The sequence below is a fragment of the Vicugna pacos genome, chromosome 11, assembly GCF_048564905.1.
Source record: "Vicugna pacos chromosome 11, VicPac4, whole genome shotgun sequence".
NCBI lineage: Eukaryota > Metazoa > Chordata > Mammalia > Artiodactyla > Camelidae > Vicugna > Vicugna pacos.
In genome coordinates this window covers 81764798-81790699 of record NC_132997.1, presented here as the reverse complement: position 1 = coordinate 81790699, position 25902 = coordinate 81764798, and the positions used below count along the sequence as shown (strand labels likewise).

General features: G+C 41.5%; 1 protein-coding gene across 11 annotated transcripts in view; it reads left to right on the top strand.

The window, feature by feature from the left end:
* Window positions 1–25902, top strand: part of SORCS1 (sortilin related VPS10 domain containing receptor 1) — a 468902-nt gene that overhangs the window by 300481 nt on the left and 142519 nt on the right. For all 11 annotated transcript variants that reach the window (XM_072971853.1, XM_072971845.1, XM_072971844.1 and 8 more), the window contains one exon: window positions 12183–12256. In XM_072971853.1, the coding sequence (XP_072827954.1) occupies window positions 12183–12256 (74 nt within the window). The remainder of the gene's footprint in view (window positions 1–12182; window positions 12257–25902) is intronic.

Here is a 25902-nt window from a genome sequence, read left to right as displayed (position 1 = left end):
GCAGACCGAACATTCTGCGTGTTCCTCTCGTTTCTTTGCATCTGGAGACCCAGCAGCCAGGAGCACAGAGAGAGTGCTTCCTTTTCTTGCTGGTTTTCCCTCCACTTTCTCGCTTCCGTGCAGGCTTAGTTACAGCCTCCCAAGGAAGGCCTAGCAGCAGGCCGAGTCTGCCAGATTACATCTTTATTTTAATTTGGCAATAAACTAGTGTACAAACTGTGCTATAAAACATCGCCTCCAACAGCATCTCTCAGTCTGTCTTAAACACCTCACTAAACATGATGTGTTGGGAAACATGGGAAATGAGAGAAAACAAAGCGCAGATGTGACTGAACGAAACGAAAAAAAAAAAACCAAAAACCCAGGGGAAAAGTGTAAGGCTAGGTACATGCCTCAGCTCTGCGGAGCACCCTGGGGTGCGGGGCTCGTGGCCTCTGTTCGGGGCGGCCCCGTGGAGAGATCTATACCAGGGAGAGTCTGCAAGGCTGTGAAACTGACGCGGATGCTCCTGGGGCTCAGACTGCCTAGGAGCTTGGAAGGAGAGGCCCCCTTGCTGGGCTTCCCCGGGCTGCCAAGGCCTCTTCCTCAGGCAGCTCTGCAGATGCACCTGCTGCCTCTGACCACAAGCAGGAGGAACTACTTTCCTCCATTCCTCCACAGTGGGCTTCTTCTCCCCACCCTGTGGATGCCCAAGTCCTTCTAGGCCATGAACTCAGTTCCTGCACAGACAAGCAGGACATCTAACTGAACAGAGCAGCTGGGTCTAAGCCACGGGAGACTGGAGAACAGGTGTTTATTCACAGAGGTGGGTGGGGTGGGGTGGGTGGGGCTGTTGGTAAGCTCCAGCCTGCTGGTCTGGCTGTTGAGGGTGGCTGGTCCAATGTTCAGACCTTCTCCAGTTTTTTAAGAGAAGTAATCCTGCTTTATTTGAAATGTGGTACTTTCTTATTTGTAAGTGTCTATAACTAACTTGAAAATTTAAAACAGAAAGCTGTGCAGGGCAAGTAAACCTCATCTGTTGCCTTGTAGTTGTCCCCAAGTCATTTTTTTTCCCCTCATTTTTCTGACTTCCCCATCATCTTTGTTTTTCTCCTGTTCATGGATCTCCCTGTCAGTTTTCTTTTGGGAGACATTAAATTGTTTTGTGAATTTTTAAAAAATGCATCTAAATGAGTGATCTGTGGAGGGAAGATAAAACCTTTAGGACAGTTTAGTGGGCCACCCTTCATTTTGTGGCAGTTCTAGAATGTTCTTGGGTTTATATCACCTCCCTGATTCTGGAGCTTGGTGAGTCAGCAGTCCACGTAATACCACGTGGGGACCTGCATGATCTCTGTTCTCCTCTATATTCCAAAGTATCACTGCTTATGAAAGAAAGAAATCTGAAGCCTTGCACTTTGGCCTCAACTTCAGTATTTTGGTAAATATGTGTAAGATACACTTAAAACCGAAACATGGGTTTAAAGGAAGAGAACGTGTTTTGATAAGGAGACCCTTTGCATATATATAATTGAAACCCTGAGTATTAACAGTGGCATTCTCTGTTTACATGAAGGCTGAGTATGAGTTAAAATCATATATGGATAGAAAAGGAAAAGTATCCTGCCGATGTGTTGGGCACAGACAGTGGAACTTGAGTGACTTGCATAAAGGTATTTAGAAAAAAAGAACTACTTTTAGTTCTCTCTCTCCCTTCTTTCTACCAGTCCTGCAATTTTATTTAAAGTTTCATATCCATTCTTAATTTTTAAAAAGTCCACAACTTCTTTATTTCTTTTTAATCTTTCCTACTTTCCTGACTGAGCCCTAACAGAGGGCCATTACCCGTCATGGCTGCTTTGAATGCCAGGAATTCTCTGGGAAATAATGATGACTTGATAAGGGAAGAGATGTCAGCATTTTCTAAAACTCAGTCACGTTGGTTTCTCACCAGTGATAGACAACACAGCAAGCAAGTTAAGAACATCAGCTCTCTACGCTGTCAGGCCCTGTAAATGGCTGTGTGACCTTCAGTGGTTACTTAACTTTATAGTTTCTCCAGCCGAGAAGTGGAAGTCCTAGCAATACCTGACTCCCAGGGCTGTGTGAGGATGCTGAGATAACGTGGTGAAGCACCTAAGGCAGAGCCTGGCACATAGCAAGCATCACATAGATGGCAGCCGATGTACTATTCAAAGACCTGGGAGGTAGCCACCTGCTGTGTTATAACCAGATTTAGACACAGGGCTACCTTAACAGGAATCCAGTGTCCTCCCAGTCCCTGAAGTTATAGATACTTTCAACAGTGTTGAATATCCTCTTAGTCAATCACTAAAAGGTACTATTGAACCAGAATGGATGGAGCAAGCAAGAGCCGATACCTGGTACTCAGAAAATATTATTGATTATAATAAATCAAGTAAGTCAGTAAGCCATTAAATATTAAAGTATTTGTCTTCACAGTATCTCTTATTTGTTTTTTTTTTAACAGACCCAGCAGCCCCTTAATGTCAAAAGGGCAAGACTGAAATAAAAGAAAAACAAATCTTTCAAATTAAACCCACTGGGGATATTCAAACGATCTCTGCACAAGCACAAACACTTAGGAAACTAGTATCTACCTAATGCCATCACATTTCCCAAAGGCACTGTATTAAGTAAAGAGGCACTCAGTTATTTGTAAGAAATATGTTGAACATTGTATACCATGCTGCTTTGGCAAGATTTCCATGTGCTTGAAAGTTCCCAATGTCAGAGCTGATTTCTAATCTCATGAATATGTAAATAACTCAAGTATCCAAGCACAAAACTGGCAATTAAGAGTGGAAACCAGGAAGCTTGCTAAATGTCGGCCCCAATGCTTGTTTATACAACAAATTGTCAAACTGAAATGCCATCATATGTAAACGAGGAAGGCCCCTGTTCACCTTAGATACCTTGTTTAACCAGGTTGTTTCAGTTGCTACCTGCAACAGTTTGATCTACCTCTTCCCAATGATTTGAATGAAATGAGCTGCACAAATAAGGAGAAATGGACAGTTTAAAATGAGTGATAGGGGTTAAGGTCTGGACAGACGTAATTATGCTATTTGGTAGCTATTTAAGCTTTGAAAATTACATTTTTTGCTTTTGCAACTGTATAGCTCGCTCTTTTGATCTGTTCGACCCACCAACACTTGTCTGAAAGGATTAAGATGCCTCCTTAATCCAGGCATCAGTCTGGGAGAGTTGGAAGGACATTTGACATCCTAAGAGGGCATGGATCTCTTTCTTAAATGAGCTCAAGGGATATCCAGAAGAAAACCTATCTCTAAGAGTGGCCCTTTAGAAATCTAGTAATGCTAAAATTTTCCTGTATTCTTCCTTGTCAAGAGTGGTTGCAACTAACAGTGTTGCCAAGGAGGGGAGTCTTTTGGGGAGGAGGAAGTCTTGGCTTTGTAAATAGACACATTTTGTGAATTTATGACTCTGATTTTCATATTTAAAATTTTTTTAAAATGTTATCTTTTCCAACTTCCTCTCTTCATGTAACAGGCTATTATAAGTCCACATTACAAAGGGCACATTCTCTGGTTCAGGAGCCCCAGAGGCCCAGCCAGGATCTCACAGCTGGCAAGAGGAAGACAAACCAGAAGTTAGGTACCCTCCTAAAATTACCAGGTCTCATTACTGAGCTATATCCTTAATATCAAATATGATCCGATGGAAAGTCACAAATGCCGATCTCCAAGGCTCTCACTCTCCTGACTTGCTAAATTCCAATGCCTGCTTGATAATGACAGGCATGATAAGAAATGACAGGCATGGTAAGAAAATGTCCCAGAACAAGAAGACTTGTGGTCCAAAGCCAAACAGCCTCAGCTACTCCAAGAAAGGCCATGCTAAGCGTATTCGACCTCAGAAGCAGGGACTCAGTAGCCTTGCCTGTAATCTTTCCTTGCTTCCTGAAAGTCTAAAAGAAAAAAGCAGTCAACTGCTTCTCCCTGCCATTCCTCCCTTCCTGAGGGGTCTGTGGACAGCTAAGCCTGGAGGCAATAATTAGCAGCAGAAAGAGGAGAGAGTGAGAGCTGGCATTGACCGTTCACAGCAGGCGCTCTGCTAGGCTTTCACATCATGTGCTCAGCTTTACTCTTACACTAAACACTCAGCCTTTGGAGCATCTGAGGCTCCAAGAGGTTGAGAAAGTTTCCCAAGGTGATTGGTAGAGCCAGGGGTCTAACCCAAGTTTGACTCTCTTCACACTCAGTCCTCACTGCACCAAAACACTTGTCTCCCTAGAAAAGCCATTGTGATTTTTTTTTAATTTAATTGCCAATTTTTTTATGCTTTTATCTAACTATCTTCCCCCTGTGCAACCTACCATGGGACCTGTTCCCTCTGACCAATGCTGTAGTACCCATTTCAAGAGCTGAATTTCTTTTTTAAGATTCCACATATAAGTGATGTCATATGGTATATTTCTCTTTCTGGCTTACTTTGCTTAGGATGACGATCTCCAGGTCCATCCATGTTGCTGCAAATGGCATTATTTTATTTTATTCTTTTTTATGCCTGAATAGCATTTTGTAATTTGATACATTGTAACTGACTATACTCCAATTTAAAAAATTTGTTTTAAAAAGAACTGAGTTTCATAGGAGAGGGGATCTGTTGTTTGCAGAACACACAGCAGAGGAAGGGAGAAGAGGGCACCTGAGAACAAGAGAGGAATTGCCTCTGGCTGCGTCCCAGGCAGCCAGCAGCCCCTTGTGATTCACCAGACCAGCTTGTGACACAGGTGTTGTGACCCCTGCACATCTGCTCCTCCAGCCTCACACAGGCTCTAGTCCCCGGGGTCTGTGTGTAAAATCTCCCCCTACTCAGGCAAAATGATGGGAGCTTTCAAAAGTGACCCTCTCTGCAAATCGGTGCAGCCATTGTGGAAAGAGTATGAAGATTCCTTAAAAAATAGAGTTACCGTATGATCCAGCAGTCCCACTCCTAGCCATATATCAAGGAAAGACCAAAACTCCAATTTGAAAAAATTACATGCACTCCAATGTTCATAGCAGCACTATTTATAATAGTCAAGACATGGGAGCAACCTAAATGTCCAGCAATAGATAAATGGCTAAAGAAGATGTACATATATATTTTATATATATATATGCACAATGGACTAATATTCAGCCATAAAATAGAATGAAATAATGCCATTTGCAGCAACATGGACGATCTAGAGATTATTGTACTAAGTGAGGTCAGGCAGAGAAAGACAGACACCATATGATATCACTTACGTGTACAATCTAAAAAAAAAATACAAATCAACTTATTTACAAAACACAAACAGATTCACAGACATAGAAAGCAAACTTATGGTTACCAAAGGGAAAAGCAGAGGGAGTTATAAATTAGGAGTGTGGGATTAACAGATGCACACTGCTATATATAAAATAGACAACAAGGACTTACTGTATAGCACAGGGAACTATATTCAATATCTTGTAATAACCTATAATGGAAAAGATCTGAAAAAGAATATATATATGTATATATAAACACACACACATATAGTGCTTCCCTTATGTATATATATGCAAATATATATATGTATAATTGAATCATTTTGCTGTGTACCTGAAACTAACAGAATATTGTAAATCAACTGTATTTCAACTAAAAAAAAGTTACTCTCTCTTTTGCTCTACTTCTGGTCAAGTATTTTTCTTTTTTTCTCTTTAAATTTTATTCTGTTTATTGTTGTTATTATTACTGTTATTCCCTTTCCTCCTTCCCAGACCCGGAGTCCCTGGCTCATCCAGGTACTCATCTCTTCCCTGCCTTGTTGCAGTCACCTTCTAACTGGTGTCTCTCTCCTCCGTTCCATCTGCACACAGCTAATGGATCCTTCTTATGGAGGCACAGCTCCAATTCTGTCCCAAGTGACAATTTTCTCCCCTGCCTATTTTTCTGTCTCAGAATTGCTGAGCCTTATCATCTTTGCATTTGAATAATGGTATGACGACATGGTTATTGAGGGCTACTCAGTTTTCTTTTCATCAGTGTCTTGATGTTGGGGGTTTTGTGATATAGGTCCTTATCTGAGCTTCTAATTATTTCATATATCTTATTGTTATTTCTACATCTGTATTCTAGAATATTTAAGGCTAAGATTCCATGTTACAATTTTCCTAAGTACCTCCAAATCTGGGTGAACAGGAAGTATCCACAAGTTGAACTGGTCCATTGTCACATATTGACCATTTCTTCCCAGCCAGCCCCAGTTCCATACACCTGATCCTCCAAGCCTGCCTCAAAGTGCCAAATACAACTGTGGGGCTTGTGACCGACTTCGGTGACAGCTAGGGAATGGCCAGTGACAGGTTTGATAAATCCAGCCTGGGGAGAGATTGATGGAACCTGTGATGTGTCATTATTCCTGCTCACTTGTCATCAGCAGAGCCTGGAAGCTCAGCCTTGGTGCTCTCGTCTTTAGACCTTGTTGCTATTTGGATCTTGTCTCCATTAGCTTCCCACACGTTTGGGTAGGATTATAGCCATCCATCCTGCTTCAGGGCTCTGTTTATAACCTCTGCTCCTAGATCACACAGTCTTTTATGCAACCCTGCCAAACTGGGTCTCTTGCGGTTAACAAAAGAAGAGCTAAAACACCACTTTACTCAGTGCTGGCTCTGTTTATTTGCTCAGACTGACCCATTTGCCCTGGAACACTCTTTCTTCGAATCTTCATATTAAAAATTTTTACTGTATTCTCAGTCCCACCTTGGCAGCTTTGGAAAATTCCTCACTTTCTCTTATATAAGCCACTGGACAAAATATAACACATTGCTCTACATTGTGATACCGCGAGAAGCTGGCTTGGAGGAACGTACATGTATCAGGGACAGGGAGCTGGTCTGGGATGGTCATCCTGGCTCACTCACTATCTATCCCTGTACCCACCAGCCAAGAAAAAGACTCGTGTCCGCACTTATGAAGTTTTAGGTCTCTCACAATGTGTTTTTTTCTAAGGGTGAGTCCTGATCTCTCCCATGCTGTGCACCCAGAGCATCAGAGCATGTCTCCAAAGACTGAGGATTTCTTTCGACTGATTTTCTTTCTTCTGTTGAGGCTGGTGGAAGACAGAGCTGGATATTTGCAGTGCCTCAGGTCTGGCATTGGAAATTCATTAGAAGTCCACCAGGTACCATCTCTTTCTTGCCGATAAGAATGCAGTAACAGCAGTGAGAAGTGGAGAATCATGAGGTAGATGAGTGCAGGCCATCCCCAGGGCGTTATTAGGAGGAGGCAAATCAAACAGAACCAGCAGGGTTTTCTGCCAGCCTTTTCAAGAAGTGTAGTTTGCAAGCCTCCTGCCTCTAAAATGTTAAGGGCAGAGAAACAAAGAGGAGGGAGCAGGCAACCTTGAAAAGAGCCGACCTCAGAAAGTGTTCCTCCAACAAGGAAGCCTCTCCGGGAGCCTGTGTGGAGGAGACCCAAGGACCTGCCTCCAGACGGGAAAGTTGCCACAGGGAGCTTTGTGGTGAAAGCATCCAATCCCATCAACCAAAGACCTAAACATGCTATCACTCTTAGCTTCTACCAAATTATGTTCTTGCACTGATTTCCTAGCTGCAAAAGAAAATTCTTGATGTGTACCTGTCTGTCGGTCTGTAAAGAGAGGCTGCATTGATCCCATGTGGAACTATTGAGAAGACTTTCCAGGGATGGCAATGCCTGCAGACATTTGCATCAACACAAGAAAGCCGAATTTCTTTTCAAAGAAAGATGCTACTCTGCTAGGGATGCAACCAAAATGAGAATGGTAAGAGGACAGGAAACGCAGGTTGGAAACAGCCGTTCTCATACCCTACTTCTCAGCCCATCTGAATCTGCTGTAGATTACAGATACTGAGCCCAGTCAGTGTCTCTCACTCTTGCCCACCCACAATCTAGTTGTCGCCCTGTGGCCTCCCTCTTTGCTCTCCCTCGGAGCCTGTGCCCCTCAGCCAACTTGCAGCTCTACAGACCTCCTGAAGAAGGCGCCAGAGATGACTGTACCATGGTTTGAAAGCTCATAACAAAAGCAACCCTTGAAATCTCATCCTTTGCAATTAACTGTATTTTCATCCTCACTCTTCTTATAGCAGACAAAAACAAACCAATGTGAGAAATGTCAGTCAAGCAAACAAACAAAAAATAGAAGAAGAAAGAAAGAGAAACTCTTCTGGGGAGAAACACAGCAGGATAAAGTGTAGGTCTCAGGCAGCCCCAGACCAGTGTCAGGATGGAGGGAAGGGTTGGGTTCTGGGGATGCTAATAGGACTTGAGTGTAGATGAGCCATAGGCTTGTGCTCATTAAATTGTATTTACTGAGATGGGGACATCGTCTTGGATAGTTTAGAATGATTCTAGATGAGAAGGATTTTCTGTCTGGCATTCCAGCCCCGCATCCCTTTCTAAAGAATCTACTTCTTCCATTTTTCCCCCAGTACTTTGTTCCAGAGTTAGCGAAACAAAATAAAACTAAACCCCTCCAAGAATTGCATTTGGGGGTTCATGACAGGAGGTTAGTAGATGAGTGTTGCTCTCCTAAAACTAGTTCAAATACTCTTTCTCCCTGGCTCTTTCTCTTGGCATTGCTAGAGAAGGCTGCCGCTGCTTCTCTGATGTGACAGATAGTAATGACAGTTCTCAGTTCTGTGTTCTGACAGTCAAAAGAAACCTTGGAACCAGAGACAGGGAAGAGAATAAATCCTATTTAGGTGCTGCCAACACCATGAATTTTATTAAAGGACGTTGACTCCTTCTACACAGAAAGCCTTCCGCTGGCAGCTGAGACGGTCACTGGGTAAAAAAAGGTGTGGATGGCGTGCTCTTCTTGGTGAAGGAAAACTTGGCTGCCAGACTCTGCAGGTTTAATTAACACATTAACTCGGGCGTCTGTGAGTTGTTTTCTCCTTTTCTTTGTATAGCATCAGGCTGGACAATTAACTTCTTAAGAAAGTTAAGAGAACTTGTTTGAAGAGAAAATGTTTGAAGCAGTAGGTGGAAAACACAGAGCAGCTCTGTCTGGGGGTGAATATACAAGACCTCGCCTGCAAATCCTTGGGAGTTTCAAATTTACTGATATTTATACTTTTGTTTGGTTTAGGTGTAGACCTCTGACTACGGATCCATGAAGGTCAAACCTGTCCCTCTGCTAAATTACCTCTGTCTATCCTTTGAGAAACCTGAGCGTTTTACTAGGTAGTCCATCACTAGGGAATTTGCATGGTGCGAAATCAATGCTTTCCTTCCCCTGCTTGCTCATCTCCTGTGTGCTCGGCACTGTATAGATAAGGAAGAATGGGACTGCAGGCCTTTAAAAACTTTGTGATCTCATCAAAGAGGCATGGAGTGATCTCAGATGTTTTAGATAGGAAGGGATTTCTGCCTTGCATTGATAAAAGGCTCTCTTGAAAGGCTACTAAGAAAGTTAAATATAAATATGTGGACTGTAGTTTGACAGCATCTCTTGTACCATGGTTCTTTGGAAAGGAGGCCACTGGGAAATCTCAGTGTATAGGAGAGGGTTCATAGAAAAGGTGTCCTCTGATCTGGACCTAAAAAGCAGACTGACATTGAGGTTAGGCAAGTCTTGAAGCCACCTCTGTCACAGTGGGTAGCACCAGTGAAGGCATGGCAGGGGGCCTGTGCCCCGGTGTGAATGGAAAGGTGAGAAGGCGGGTCCACTGACTCTAAAGGATACCTTTTAAGATAGGAAACTATAAAGGATGTCACTGAGCTGAATAAGAGAGGCTTGGTTTATTGGATTGTTTGGTGTACCCACTGCTTGAGGGCCTCAGGATGCTCACAAATAACAAAGCATCCCTTTGAAGAGGATAAAAACAAATATCGTGGGACCTACCTGACTGGTCCACAGGTTCTGAATCCAAGCCTAAGGTGATCAATTAAAAAAGACATAGAGGAAAAAAAATACATACACACAGATGTCAGCATCCAACAATTCCTCTCCAAGACGAATTCCGTGTGAAGGCAGAGATGACAGTCCCTTGGTGTAACCATAGGAGGGCTCACGATTTATATGTGATTTTCAGGATGTATGTAAGTCCAGCCCTCACACAGAATTTTTATTATTTCAAAGCACCTTGATGATCTTACATTTGTGTGTCTTTGTATATAAATATAGATATTAACATACATTTATAAATAGATCCAGACACACACAGTGGTGTGAGCTCTGTTCCCTTTAAGCTCATAGAAAGCAGTGCAACTCTGGGTTTGAAGGGAAAAAAAAAGAAAAAAGATGGAGCACGGGGAGAGGGAGAAGCAGACAGCCTCAGATCAGGTGCTTGCTGTTGTCATCCAAGTCTGAATATTAAGTTGCAAGGTGTTGAGGACAGACTAGGGAACAAGAAGCAGGACAGTAATCCTCTGGCTACTTGGGTTCTGAATTAAGAGGGCGGGCGGGCGCAGTTCCATCTTCTGTTACCTCTGCAAGGGGGTGGTCTCTCCAACTCTCCTTGGCATTCTTAGAATGAATCAAGCAAGAAATGTACCCCAGAAATCTTTCTCCCCCACGCATGATGGGGCAGAGAAAAATAATAAGACTTGAAAGAAAAAGTCACATTTTCTTCTTGGCCAGTTGCCCAAATACTGTGTAGTTGGAGCCAAGCGAGCTGTTCGCTTTGGTAGCCAAATATTTCAGCTTTTTTTTTTTTTTGGACTTCAGGATATGTTTTGAGCCAATGGACACAATATCTTAGCAAGCTCTTCCAAGTGTTAATAAATACTCACTTGAGCTGACATCTTTCTTGGACATGCTTGGTACATTTGCAGCCTTGGTGAGTCACTTGGTGAGTCATTTGACCCTTCACTGAGTGCTCAGGCTGGAGAGAGAGGACAACCATGGTACTTAGTACAGAGTGACTCACCATCCATTCACTGTGGGATCTGGCAAATGCAGTAGTGGATGACTGGGATGTGAGTGGGTTACAGACCAGGCACATAGCTGAAGGGAGATGTTCCAAATGATTTTCAAATCAGCAGCCAAATGTCCATGGGGACCAGAATGCTGAGAGCAACAGGAATCTCTGAGTTGCCAAAAGAGGGTTCCATGGTGCTATAAAAATTACTGGAGAGGAACAGGGATATGGAGCAAGCCAGGAATGAAGAACAAGAAATAAGACAAGAAAAACCTTGGAGGAGTTGGAGTATGTGGAGGGTTAGACCCTGTCTTATGAGCAGTGTTTCTTTGCAGTTGCCCTTGGAGAATACTGAAGCAGTGTAGCAAGTGGACTTGAAATCTTACCAGCTGTATAACCATTCAAAAAGTGACCCTAACAACTTCATCTATCACAGGGATGGTGTGTGGGTTAAATGAAATAATGCATGAGAAGCACTTGGATCATAGTAAGAGCTTAGTCCACATGCGCTGCTGTTAGAGCCTGAAGTTCCTCTGCTTCCTGTTTAAAAAACCAGCACTGACTCCTCTCGCCTGCGGGATCAGTCCTGGGCTAACTGGCCATTCAAAGCCTTTTTCAAGTTGCCCTCGTCGCTTTCAGCTAAGTGTTTTTGATAAGCCAGGCTTATTCATAGACTGTCCCTACATATCTCACCCTTGACCCACGCACGTGTTTCCCTTTGTGAGTAGTGCCTGACCCATTTTTGTCAGTTTGAATTCTGTCCTTCATCAGGATCCCGACTGCATCTCCACACATCTCGCCAGCTTCCCTGATTGACTCCTGAGTCTCCTTCCTTTGCATTCCTTTATCACTGGTGGCTGCAGGCCTTTCTCATTATTTCATCAGGTTTGGGTTATACTTTCGGCTTTTTGAGAGCCAGGTCTAGATTTGGTACTTCTTTGTATCCCAGACAACAACCTACGTGTGCAAGGGCAAGTCATACAGCTCACCAGGCAGAGTGGTGTAGGAATCCCAGTTTACTCTAAAGTTTAATGTACGTGTTTCCAGCAAATCCCTGATCTTTGTGAGCTTCAGTTTGCTCAGCTGTAAAATGGGGATATTAGTGTCTGCCTTGCAGAACATATGTGGAGAGTAGAGATGTCACGTGGCGCACTCACCTGGCATATGACGGGTGCTTAATAAATGGTAGGTATTTATTATTATTATTATTATTAATCATTAATCCAGTGAACTGATGTCTGTGAATTCGGTGTACCATAGAGTCAGGTGCTGAATAATTTCTCTTCTCTACAGTTGTACAGCTCTGCTGAATTTGGGAGAAGGTGGCAACTTATCCAGGAAGGGGTCGTGCCAAACAGGTTCTACTGGTAAGTCTCATTTTATTTTGTAGCACATTAACATACCATCTGGTTAAATGAGCATTGGAATCTTCTGCTCACCCTGAGCTCTCACATATGGTCTGTTCTTATCCCGATATACACACATCCCCCTAGGGCAGGAGGTGACATTGGAGTGGTGAACATTTTTTTTTAACATTTTTTATTGATTTATAATCATTTTACAATGTTATGTCAAATTCCAGTGTTCAGCACAATTTTTCATTCATGGACATATACACACTCATTGTCACATTTTTTTCTCTGTGATTTATCATAACATTTTGTGTAGGGAGTGGTGAACATTTTAAGAGAGTGTTAAAGCAGTGTCACAAATTACTTAACAAACCCAACACAGAGCATTGAGATTTATGAACAACAAGGGCTTTGTAACTGGAGTTTGGTTGTATTTGGATGACACTTTGAGACAGACACTTAAAAAACATTTTGATAGTAATTTTTATTACTAAAAGCACTATACACACACATATTGTGTGTTCAAATAAAGGTTTTCAGTGTAGATCCTATTTATTCTAAAAGCAGATTCTCTTCTGTTCCTGATTTCAAGTCTTCCAGACATTCTCATCATCTTATGGGATGCAGCCAGTGTTCTTTGTTTCTTACTTATCCTTCCATAAGTGTTTTATGAGTTACTAAACATATATAAATATAAATATCAATCATTGTTTTTTCTTAGTCAGCTTGGACTTCAATGACAAAATATCACAGATTGGGTAGCTTAAACAACACGAGAAGGAAGGAGGCGTAGAAATTATTAGTATTAGTATTAGTATTAGTATTAGTATTAGTATTAGTATTAGTATTAGTATTATTAGTATTACTGCTGCTACTACTACATCTTTTACCACCTGAGCCCATCCCCCCGATAAAACTAGAGGTGGTCCCCCTCCCTGGGTGACTCCGACTGAAAAGAAGGGACAATGCAAGTTTCTTCTAGTTTTTGAGTTTCTAAGGGCCTAGATCTTGGCAAAGTAAGAACAAAGTACAAAGTATTCTAGTGTAATTTTGACATTACTTATCAATCCCTTTTGAATTTACAGTCTAACTTCTGTACAAGATGTAATTCTGCCTGACCTTAAGTTACCTAATTTGCCTGTAGAAAAAGCTGCAGACAAATTGTTTCCCGGCTTTTGCTAGTATAAACAGTGCTCTATAGAACTAGCTCGGACCAGAGTTTGAGTATCTCTTGTTCACATCATTCAGAATCACTGGGGCAATGCCCTTTTAGAAGCCAGTGAGCTTCCTGTAACTAGGATAGTGAAAGTCATCTCCCCTTTACTCTTCATGAAATTACACTGCCTCTCATCAGCCTTGGGACTTCCATGTACCTATAGCTCCCCACCACCACGCCAATTTTCTCACTTCTAAGAGGAATGCATTTTTATCTTTCTCATTTTCAAGCACTGCCCTAAGATTCCTGTGGGAGTTGAAAGCCAGAGAACAGCATTAGATAAATCTCCTTCCACTAGTGAAACTGCCTGGAAAAGGGAAAGATGAGTCATTTGCAAACAAACTGGCTCAAAGATAATACATAGAGATTTCTATATGGAAGGACATCCTTCTTCCCAATCACAGAGACATCCATAACTATTGAGGGTTTCTGGTACGTAGAAGGTACTCACCTCTTCACTGCTGTTCCCACTCAGGAATGTCTTGAGCTTTGGTGTCTAAATGGGCCTCTCCCTTCTTCGGAAATTCAGCTCTAGGTACCGCTGCATCTTCCTTCTCTCATCAGCCTTTCTTCTCTCCCTCGCTTACTCATTTTGTCCCTTATTCATGAGACACTTTGCACATTCATGTGTTTTACCTATAAATTCTAATGTCACTTTTTGAAAACAGGGTCCATGTCTTTTTTTTTCTTCATTTTCTGCTTTACTGGGGATTATATGTGCATAGAAAGGCCTCAGAGAATAAATAAATAAATGAAGGGCTGAAATAAACTAATGCGGTTCCCCCTAATTTAACCTGGAAATGGAGCTGGTGCTTTACCAATGAGAAAGTGTGAGGAACACATCTTTCCTCAAGTGTTGCTTCCAGGTGGCTGAAAATATCTGCATGTGGACCTGGCTATAGAAGGTATAAAGTCACAATTCATGGAGGACTGGGTGGAAATTTGTTCCAACCAGTAGAAGCAAAGAAAAACATTGACTAAAATGATAAGACAGGGAAAAAGAACTGAGATGGGAGCATCTCCCATCTTAAGTGGTGCAGGGTACACAGTATTTTCTAGCTCACTAAGGTCTTATTTATGTTCTGCATTGTGAGGTGAGCAGATCCCACCATTACTTTGGCTGGTAGTAATTGAAACTTTTCTTACCTATTCTTGGAATGGGGGTCTTCGATCTGTAAGCCTGATTAGCAAAACCCTTATAACGGTCGTATCATTATCTTTATAAAATCTTTGCACATGATTGTGTATTGATTCTAATCAATCTGTTCATTAAATGAAATAAATGGTACCCCTCCTTCTGCCTTTGGGAACAGAGAGGCACAGTTTCTCTGTTCAAGCCCTGACATTGTGATAAGCATTATTCAAATGTAAGCTATTTAATCCTCAGAGCAATTTTATGAAGTAAGCCTTGCATTATCATCCATAACAGATTAGAAATCTATGGCATGGAGAGGTTAAGTAATTGAGCCGAGGGCACACAGGTGCAAAGTGGCAGAGTCAAGATTCAGATGCAGGAGATCTAGCTTCAAAGCCCAGGAGCTACTAACTCGGTGGACTCCATTGCCTTTGCCTCTTGGAATTTTTTTCTGGGCTAGCGCTGTAAGCCCTGGAAATCCAGCCCATTCAGGCAGATGAGTAGAGAAAACCCAAGAGTCTTTTGGCCACCATGCTTGTGTGTGTCTCTCTCCAACTGGGCTTGGCAGATGGCCCCCTTGAGATCTTTAAGCTCAGTTGGTTTTTCCAGAGAAGGCATGAGACCTTGTAAATTGCACGGTGCACATGACTGTTGATGAAATCTCTTGGTCTCTGGCCACATGGTCTGTATTTTCTGACTCTGAGCAACTTCCTGAGGCTGGCAGAAAAGGTGTCAATCAAAGCAATATATTTTGGACTCACTCCTGGAAATCAGTTGCTTCAAATTACATAACAACATAGGGCTATCTAGGATTATTCCACAAGCTTAATTGAAAGACTCTCTCTTTAATCATTTTTGCTTGAAGCCTGGCTGTGGGAGTGTAGAGGGAACTTCTCTAGTGCTAAATTGAATTGATGAGTGACCCTGGGTAATAACATAGCATTTCCCATGGAGAAAAATGAAGATGAATTCCTCTCTCTCCCTCATCATCTAGTACACTTAAGAAGTGTCTTGATTTGGGGTGGCAGTAGTAATGCCACCCCTGGAAGTAATCGATGACAATTGTAAAACTATTATGGAATGTAAGAGCTGATCCTTCTGTTCATGGTGGTTGCTGCTAGCACTAGCATCCAGACATAAATACGAACTTTCTTCTAAGGAGTTTAAATTGCTTCCAGAACCAATTTACATGTTTAGGGCATCTTACAAAACACATCTTAGCACAATATTGCCCTTAATAGAATAGGTGTCATTTTATTTAACTAACATTTATAGCAGGTATGTTCTTTACTAGGTCAGAAATCAATTATGCTGGGAGGCAGTACAGCCTGGAGGTTAAGGGGCTCAGAGATACTGAGGTGTGAATTGTAGCTTTGCCATTTACTAAGTAGGAGGTCATAGGAAAGTTAACTTCCGTGTGCCTCAATTTTTTTCCTCTGTAAAATGAAGACAATTAATACCTACTTGATTAAATATGTTTCTTGTGATTTGGTTACATGCCTGCCACCATTGACTAATAGTACTGATGTTATTAATTGGAGCTGACTTTTTACATCTGTTAGTTTTATTTCCCCCATTTATTGTCAGGTTGGCTTTCCCCATCTGTAGAAGTGATGGACATCATCAGATTTAGTCCTTACAATCTAACAATTTAGAAGCTCCATAAAACTAGTCTGTCTCTTTCCTCATATTTCCAGTGATTGAATCTGAGTGCTCTGGCTTGGATCAGGGCTATATAAGGTGGTTCACTACTCATATAGGTCAGACACATATCTTCTCTGGGAACTGTGATAGGAGATAGTGTTGGGTCCCAGTCAACTGCATGGGTTAAGGCTGGAGAAGAGTAGATTCCAAAAAAGAAAAAAAAATGGATTCTGTTAGCATGAAAAGGGAGAATAAATTTTCATTAGGAAAAAAAAAAACAGAGATGGGAAGACTGAGTTTCTGCAAGAGAAAGTTCCATGATAGGGATCTGTATTTGTTAAGTAACTACAACTGTCTGGGCACATGACAAATCATGCCATTTGATACTCAGCAAGATTGTGAGGTAGGGATTCTTATTCTCATTTTGATGAACTATAAAAGTAATATAGTTTATTCAATATAATATGTAATACAGCCAAGTTTTGAAACTTGATGTGTCTGGGTCCATGGCCCTTGCTTCCAATAGTAAAGATTAGCCCAAAACTCAAGACTTATTTTCTACCTGTATCCCTCCATAATAACTGTTAGTTTAAAATTCAGTAGATAAAAGCCAAGGTGTTGCATTTGACTTTGAAGAAGAACATGGAATAGGGGGCCAGTGGTACCCAAATGCCTTGAATAAGTGAAGCTCCTGTGTAAAGTCAAGCTCACTACCAGAGGTTGATGAATGTGGTTTGTTGGGATCTGATTCAAATTGAGGACTAAGCAATGGAAGGCAGTTTTCATTATAAACCACTCAGCGATCTATTGTCTGTGCAAAAGACAAGGCAATCTTCCCTTAATTAAAGTAGGTTCAGACTTACCTTATTGCTTATGTTGTTCTGACATACAGGGGGCTGACTGGCTGGCAACAGGGACAGCTGAATGACGGTTACATATTTTCTGTGCCTGATTCACACATGGAAAATTAGGAGTCAGTTCAACAATGAACCTTTTGTTATTCTGGAATGCCAGCCTTGTTTCAGTGATGTCCCTCAGGGGGCGTATGACAGCTGAATTATACAGCAGGGAGATACAGGAATACTTCCAGCTCCATACCCAGTGTGTTTGAGCAAGTTTACACATTCTCATTGATTCCTGTGGTTCAGTGGCAGTCAATATGAATGACTTCCCATTCCACATCTTTGACAAGTCCCATTTGTTGAGTACTTAGGTGTGCCAAGCTTTGTGCTGAGTGCTTTGCATATTTTGTTTTAAGCAATCCTCAAATCAATGATGTGAAATGATTTCTTGATCAAAATTATTTTTCAAGATGTGATACTAGATGTGATAGAAGAAAGCAACCTGTTTCATTAAAAAAAAAAAAAGTGACATTGGCTCACAGGTCTGGAAAGTCAGAAAGCCTTTCTTATCTCAACTCTGCTTGGTCCAGAGGCTCGTTGAAGCCATCAGCTCTTGATTGCTCCCCATCATCAGCTCCTCTCTCCTCTGTGTGAGCTTTGCTCTCAGGGAGACTGCCTTCCTGGTGGTCTCTAACAGCTTATAGCCTCCCAGATTCGCCCTAATCGAAAAGAAAATACCTTCTTGCTTGATGCTCCAGCTCCATATTTAATCTTCGGATTAAATCTTAAGGCCGCTGATTACGTAACATGCTCATCACGCCTAGACGTGTGAGTAGAAGCAATCCCAGTAAACCATGTGGACAGAAAGTAAGGAATGGTGGTGCCCCCGGAAAAGACTGGGGAATTTTCCCAAAGGAAGGGAGAAGTTAAGTGGGAAGGCATCAACAAGAGGTGGTTGTTGATGACAGATGTTTTAATTCCCATTTTTAGATGAGAAATAAATAGGAAGACAAATAAGAAAACCACTTCCTAGAGAGGTTAAATAATTTTGCCTAATGTCACAAGTTCGTAAGTTACGGTGATGAAATTTAAACCAAGGGATGCTTTTCTGGCTAAGGAGCCTGTGCTATTTAAGCATCATAGTATATTCTCTCTAGTGTATGTTTGCAACCCGGTCTGCTAGGGACCAGTCAAGCCTGGCTTGCGCTCTGGCTTTCCGTGGAGCTTCTTGGAGGACCTGACTCCGCAGAGCTCATTTCTTACTCAGAACTGTGTGCTGGCAGATCCTTCCTGTTGGGCTCATATCCCTTGGGCCCTGCCTGCACCCAGTCATTAAAGTCGCCTCTGTCCCTTACCTAGCCTATTGTCCGTACCCAGAGGCCTCTCGTCTACCTCAGGCATAAGAGGCAGATCCATAAGCCTTTGCTGATGTATCTGGCGTCGGTCAGAAAACACTCCAGGACTTAAAATAGTTTCTCTCTCTGATTCTGACTCAGGTCACTACTACTCATCATCTAGTCCTTGTTGAATACTGCTGCTAAGCCAATTTCAGGGTTTTATTTTGCCTTGTTAGTTTGATGGTTTGTTTTATATTTACCAGTTCACCATGACCCTCCTTTGTCTTCCTTCAGATATATTGGCATTCAACCCAGCATCTCCAAGACTTCTAAGTCACTCATCCCACAGGGACTTTGAGGATGTGACATGAGATGACTAACTCTTTTCCCTTTCCCCACATGGGTTTAATGGATTCAATAACAAGAAAATTCTCTCTACTTTTCCATTTCCAGGTTCTGGTTCTGCAAACTGGAAATGGGGTGAAGTCTAATGATTTTACAAAAAATTAAAATATAATTTAACATATAAAAATGCTATCACAATAACTTGAAAATGTGACACTATTAGTATTAGATTTGATAGGGTGTATGGCTATTTTTTGAAGATATTCTGCCTCATTCTTCACCCATCTATGAAGCTAGTCATTGTCTGCACAGAGCATCTTAAAAAAGATCACTCACTTTCAATTTTATATAAGCTGGCAGTGGAACACCTCACCTTTCAAAATCAGCTTTTTCTGTAGGCTTCCATATTTCTCTATCCCCTCTATCCCAGCCTTACCACCTTAGAGTCATAGTCAACTCTGTTCTCTTACTCACCTTCTCTTAAATTTGGGGGTTTCCAAGTCCCATCCGTTCTACCTCCATGAAGTTATACCTGTCCTCCTCCTCTTCCATTCTCCCTAGCATCACACTGGTTCAGCAACGCCCTCCCTCTCACTGGGTAAAAAGCCCCTCCATCTGTCGCCTCACATCATACTTCTGCCTGAGGAATCATGTAAGCGTTTCTCTGATCAAGTGTTTGTGTCATTCCTCATTGCTTACAACATGGAATTGAAAAGAGTAAGAATATAACTGGGTTCTTGCAAACCTGGGCTCAAATACACATTTTCTGACCCAGCCACCCTGCTCCCAATTCTGTGTGCTCATTTCCACAAGTCCAGGTAAGTAATTCTAAGCACTGATTTGTCTCTTGACCAGTCTGTAGTTCTTATCTCTGGGACTAAACTGTTTGTATTTGTTTGTTTTCAACAGTGATTGATTTTTAGCGCCTACTATGTATCAGGACAGTTTTGGTCTTTAAATACAGAAATAATGTGTGAGAGTCTTTGTCATTATTAGGATTACAATATTGGACTTTTATGGTCTTACACTGATGCCTGCCTCTACCATGGGGCCTTTGTTGATCCTTGCTTCTTGTTTTTCTAGGCAAGAAGAATCTCTTTCTTTGAATTTAGATGTGGTTATGTCACATATAAAGTGTCATGTGTTATAGCATGCATTGTATTACAGGTCTGCATATACAGTTGGTTCAAAGAGCACAGGCTTAGAGTCAGCAAGTCCAGCTTTGAATCTGAGCATCACTGTCTCCCTGCCTGGGTGATCCTGAGAAGCTCCTTCGTCTGCCCAGGCTTCAATTTCCTTTTTCCAAGGCTTATTTTGAGAATCAAAAAATGGCACACTGTCATAATTATTATTAAGTAACTTTGTACTTCATATGTTCTCCATATCTATCTATCTTCTTATTTCCTCATTTCCCTCTCCTGCTGGAAGATAAGTTTCTTAGGGACCAAGACTGTCTTTAACATATTTCTGTCTTGTGTACAGTAGTCCACAGACACACACAGGCACACATACACACAAAGTAGTGAAATTCGTCAAATACACACAGACATGTGTATACATGAACATAAACCTCCAAATTGAAACACATCTTGAATGGACTTCATTTGTTAAATCAGGAAACCATAACAGATGACTTGTCTTTCCTTCTAACCTGAATAAGTTAGACTTCTAAACCACTGAAGCCATCAAAGCATGTGTTGAAGCAGGGGTGGAATTCCAGACCAGTAAAAGCAACACTTTTCTATGCAGTAGGTTATTCATTAACTCAACAGGCTGTCCTAAGGAGTAATGAGAGCCACGTTAGCAGAGGAGTTTAAGCAAAAGAAAGAGTGACTTCATCCTAGACTCCTGTCCCAAGGAGTCGTGCCACAGAATATTGCCAGATGCTCTACACACTTCAGAATCTGGAATTCAGGAGAACTCACAACCCTCCTTTCTTTGAAGTATGGACTTTATTCGTACTTCTCTTTTACTCCTCATCCTCCCAGACTGGTTCTCCTCTGGTTCTGAGCCACTGTGCTCTAAGCTGAACCGTGTGTGTGGCTTTGGGTAAGGAGCAGGGAGAAGTGGCAGAAAATCATTCCTGAGATCACATACCAAGAGCTTCGCTGGGGCATTTCTGATACCTGCACTAGGAGTGCTGGATAAGAGGGTTTTCACTATCCTTCAGAGGCCTGGTGTTTTATCTCTTTTCCTGTTAATGAGCTTCACTTGAGTGCTATTTCCCAACCCACTTGTACGTTCCTCCACTTCTGAATCTCTTCCTATGATTAGCAAGTTTGCCCTCCAAATTAAGTTAAATTTCCCCTGCTACAGTGTGAGCCCATCACTTTTCTCATGACCTTTGTTCACTAATGGCCATCATTGATTCCTATCCTCCTTACCGTGATGATTTCCTGTCTCCTCTATCACTGAGCAGCTGTGATTCGGTCATTTCTCTAGATTTCCAGTAAGAAATCTTATGATGGCAGAGTGCAAGAGATGGCAGTGAATAAAAGTGTAATAGAGGGGGGAAAATCCTAATTATGGCTCCCTAATTTAGACTGATATTAAAAAATATTGACTTATGTCCTAGTGATCATACCTCACTTAGTCTTCAAATTCAGGAGTCTCTGGGTTTATCTACTGTCTGCGTTTGTGTTGTTTCTCTTGCTCAGTCAGTCATTGTCCACCTTTGGGTGTTCGCTTTAGTCAATGAGAGATGGTGTTTGGTGTTTAAGAGTGAAAGTTCTGGAGTCAGAATGCCTTTGTTAGAATCCTGTTTTCAAGGAGGGTAACGATGAGCTATTAACTTCTTTAAGCCTTATGATCTTTATCTGCATAATGATCATCACAATAGTGTCTTCTTCATATACTTACTGTGAGGATTAAAATAAGATTCCAGGTAAACCCTAAACACATTATACATGATGGATAAATATTAACTGTTATTTAAAAGAAGGATAGGGACAAGTGGGATATTAACGACTTTCTGAAATGTGCCATCTCGTTTTGGCACTCAATTTAATCATTTACATTTTCCATGGGAATTTTGAATGTGTGCATGTGTTTTACTTTTTTGTTGCCCCAGAATGAGGAACAGTGGGTCAAGAATCAGTTTACTGTTTTATTTTGTAGCTTCTCAGTTATCTGAAAACTTTTATATTACCCAATTCATTTAATTTACCTCAGTTGAGTAATTTCCAGAGCCAACTCCTGGCCATGAAGATAGGGGAAACCGTTCCTGCCCTCAAGGCGCTTGCAGCTGCTGAGGTGGGATCGCATAGGGATCCCCTCCAGAAGTACATGGAAGGATATTGTCCATGCACAGCTGTCCATCTGCGAACTTGCAGCCAAGCATCTGGCTCGGAGTGTAAGATTGTAAGACTGGCAGTCTTGAAGAAAAACTGGACATGTACTTGGAAGAGAAGAGCAGGGGGCAAACTAGAACCTACCAGCACTTGTGCCCTGCCTCCCTCACCTCCAACCAGAAGGACTTTCAGGTCAAAATGGCCACTGCTTCTCTCCTGCCTTCCGGATCTCACAAACATGTCCTTTCAGTCAGCTCTAACGTGATACCATGCAGAGACTCTGGAGAACATAGTTGCAGCTTCACCAAGTGGATCCAGTGCAAAATCACCACGGTCTACCTCTTGAAAACTTGGAGCCTGTGCACATCATTTTAAACCATATATAACTTCCAAAGGAAAGCAAAACCAATCTTATAGTAACATATAGTGAAAAAGAATAGATGTATGTATGTGGATGACTGAAGCATTATGCTGCACACCAGAAATCAACACAACATTGTAAACTGACTATACTTCAATTTAAAAAAATGGTTAAAATTAAAAAAAATTCTTCTGAGAAGTCAAAAAACAATTGTGTCTACCTAGCATGATGGAACCCTCATACAGTTTAAAACATGATAAGTATCTCTCCAAAAAGATGAAAAAACTGCCCATGTCACTTTATCTATCCTTGGGCAATATTCCTGTTCTAGGGACTCATACTTCCCCTTTATGTATTCTGTAATTTAAATACCAACATGTAAGGTCAGCCACTATTAACACATCTTGTGTTAAAAGAGAGGAGTGGAGAAGAGGAAGAAGAAAGGAAAAGATTTACACATACAGACACATACACAAATGTGTTTGTATTAGATTAGATTGAGTGGGTCTCTAGGGACTGGTTCCTAAGGAAAGAGATTTGTCTGTTAATAGGCCAAAGAGGGGAAGAAATCGACCAAAAGCTAGGATAGTGAAGTGCCTGCACCTGTACCTGGTGTCTTCAAATCTAAAATTTCATTGAGTGAGGATGCACCTTTATCTTGTGTATTTGTTAGAATAATTCTGCCAATTAAATGTTACCATTTCAGTGATTGTAAGACACCTACTGATTTAAGAGATGTTAAAATAAGAAAAAAATGAGCATTTTGAAATTGATGAAATGGGTGCACAATAAATATTTGTTGAATGAGCGAAAAATGAGGAATGAATATTAGAGATGAGGCAACGACTGTTTTTTTTTTTTCAAATCACAGGTTAGATAGAGTTGTCTAGATAGATAACTAATGAGATATGGAATGGTAAATTCTAGACAGGGGAATAGTGAAGACGCAGAACCTGACTCATTTGACTGGGCAGAAATGAAACACAAAACAGGCCAAGGAAAATGTTAAAACCAACTGTAAGACTGCTGAATCCTTGTAGATGACTAGCCCCAATGTGTTTATGCATCAGAGTCTCAGGATTCTTAGAAAACTTAGGGACCACCACATCTGACTTATGTCTTGCAGGAATCACTGCTGCAAAATTCCAAATAAACGTCTGAAAACAACCTTTTGGATTGGAATGGAACTTTGTCTGTCTATCAGGATCTATCTTTCTACCTAGAGGAAATGGACTAGTCTGACTCTTTTTTATCGTTGGCTCTGGCCCTTGAAACATTAACACCTCTAAACAGAATGATTCCATAATTTAGAGGAAGCTGTCAAGGTTTTCACAGGCATGCATGGCAAGATGTGCCCTGGGGTAGGGGACAGAACCTGCTGCAGCATCTGTGAGATTTATGGTAAAGGGTTTTACACGAGTGCTGAAGTTTAAGGCAGATAAATCCCAGAAGACAAATACCACCAATAATTGAATTACAAAGCCATTATCATGTGCTGAACAGAGCAACTTTATGACTCTATTGTGACAAGATGAAACTTGTTAGAATATTTATGCGCCTGGGATGGCTTCTGCATCACCAACCCCGAGAATGAACTAGCTCTTCCGTGTGCCTCCTACGAGCAGTCAGCCTTCCTGAGGAATTCAGTAGCCAAGGAAAACAAGATGCTTAAGAGAGAGGAATCCAAAAGAGCACACAGCCAAACCTCACATTTGACCTTGAATTTCAACAGCTCCCGGGCCCAATATATTTATGTTGTCAGCTGAAATCAGTCTCTTCCCACAGTAAGAGGTGGCCCTAGAATACGTAACGACTCTGGTTACAACCCGCTTTGTTTTCTACTTCTGAGCAAATGGAGAGTAAAAACATCCAGTAATAAGAGCCTTTTTTTTCCAATCTTAACATTTCTTTGAAAAATAATATAACTTCATTTTTTGTGATTGTCAAAATGCATGAATTATAAACTCTTGACCACGGAAATGAAACAGTAGTTTGCCTGCGTTGTAGGATGAAGTGACAACATGACCAGCCCATTTCATGTGATGACAACGATTTAGTGAAAACAGATTGTGTGCCTGTTTATAGCAGCTTTGCTATAACTGAGTGTATGCTTGTGAGGGTGGGGTATAGTTTTCGCCCCCTAACTTTTTATTTTGATGTAATTTTAGAGTTATGGAAGAACTGTAAAGAAGTTTAGAATTACACAAGAATTACAAAGAAAAGGTATTCATAACTAAGAGATTAACATTGACTTAATACCAGCAGCTGAACTGGAGACTTTATTTGGATCTCTCTCCAGGTTATTACTAATGTCCTTTCGAGCAATCTAGGATCCAGACAAGGCTCCTGCATCGCATTTATTTGTCATATCATTTTTAGCCTCCTCAAATCTCCTGTCTTTCCTTGTCTTTGATGACCTGGACGGTTGTGAAGTGTGCTAATCAGGTATTTTGTAGACTGTCCCTCAGATTGGGTTAGCCTGATATTTTCTTGTGATTACAGGGTTATATATGGTTGGGAAGAAAATCACAGAAGCAATGTGCCCCTCTCAACGACACCACATCAAGGAGCACAGGGTATCAGTATGTCCTGTTACCAGTGATGTTAACCTTGATCACTTGATTGAAGTGGTGTCTGCCGGGTTCTCCATTGCAGACTTTCTGTTTTCCCTGTTCCATACTCTTTGTTAGAAGCAAGTCCCTGAGTCTAGTTTCCACCCAGGAAAGGAGAACCAAGCTCCAACTCCTGGCAGAAGGAATATCAAAAACTTTGTGAACATGTGTTAAAATCACCATGATAATTAAATACGATGAGAGGGCTACTTTGAGACTGTTACTTTTGCTCACTAATTCTAGTATTCATCAGTTAGTTTTGCCTGCATCCATTATTCCTGTGGTATTCTAGTGGAAATTTTCCATATCGATCATCTCTTATATACACATTCATTGGAATTCTTCTGTGAGAAATAATTGTCCTATTTGACCATTTACTTATTTATAGCATTATTTAGTCACTCAGCCCATGAGGTGACCAGAAAAGACAGTGAATCAGCCCAGTTCTGGATTATGTTTTGTTATTTCTTCACCTCAGGAGTCTCTGTGCCTTGGCTCTGAACCCGAGATCTAATAATCCCTGTTAGGTATTAATGTGCCATTAAAGTGCCACCTGCTAATTCAGGGCAAGGCCTTTCTGCCTAGCAAAGTTCTTTTCAAAGGGACATTTTAGGGTCTGACCAGGATGAAGAACTCAGGAAATGCTTTTTCCCAGAGATGCGTTCATTTTATTGGCCGTGGTGGTGGGAATTCCCCCCCCAGTAGACCTGGGCTCTCCCACTCTGTTCAGTTGGGCATCTCACACCATCTTTACCTTAAGGAGGGTGACTTGGGGTTATTGCACACACACACATGCACACGCACACGCCACACACTCTTCCCTTTTTCCATCTCTCTTCTATCCTAGGCATGGGAAAATGCAGGCTTTCTGCTTTTCCC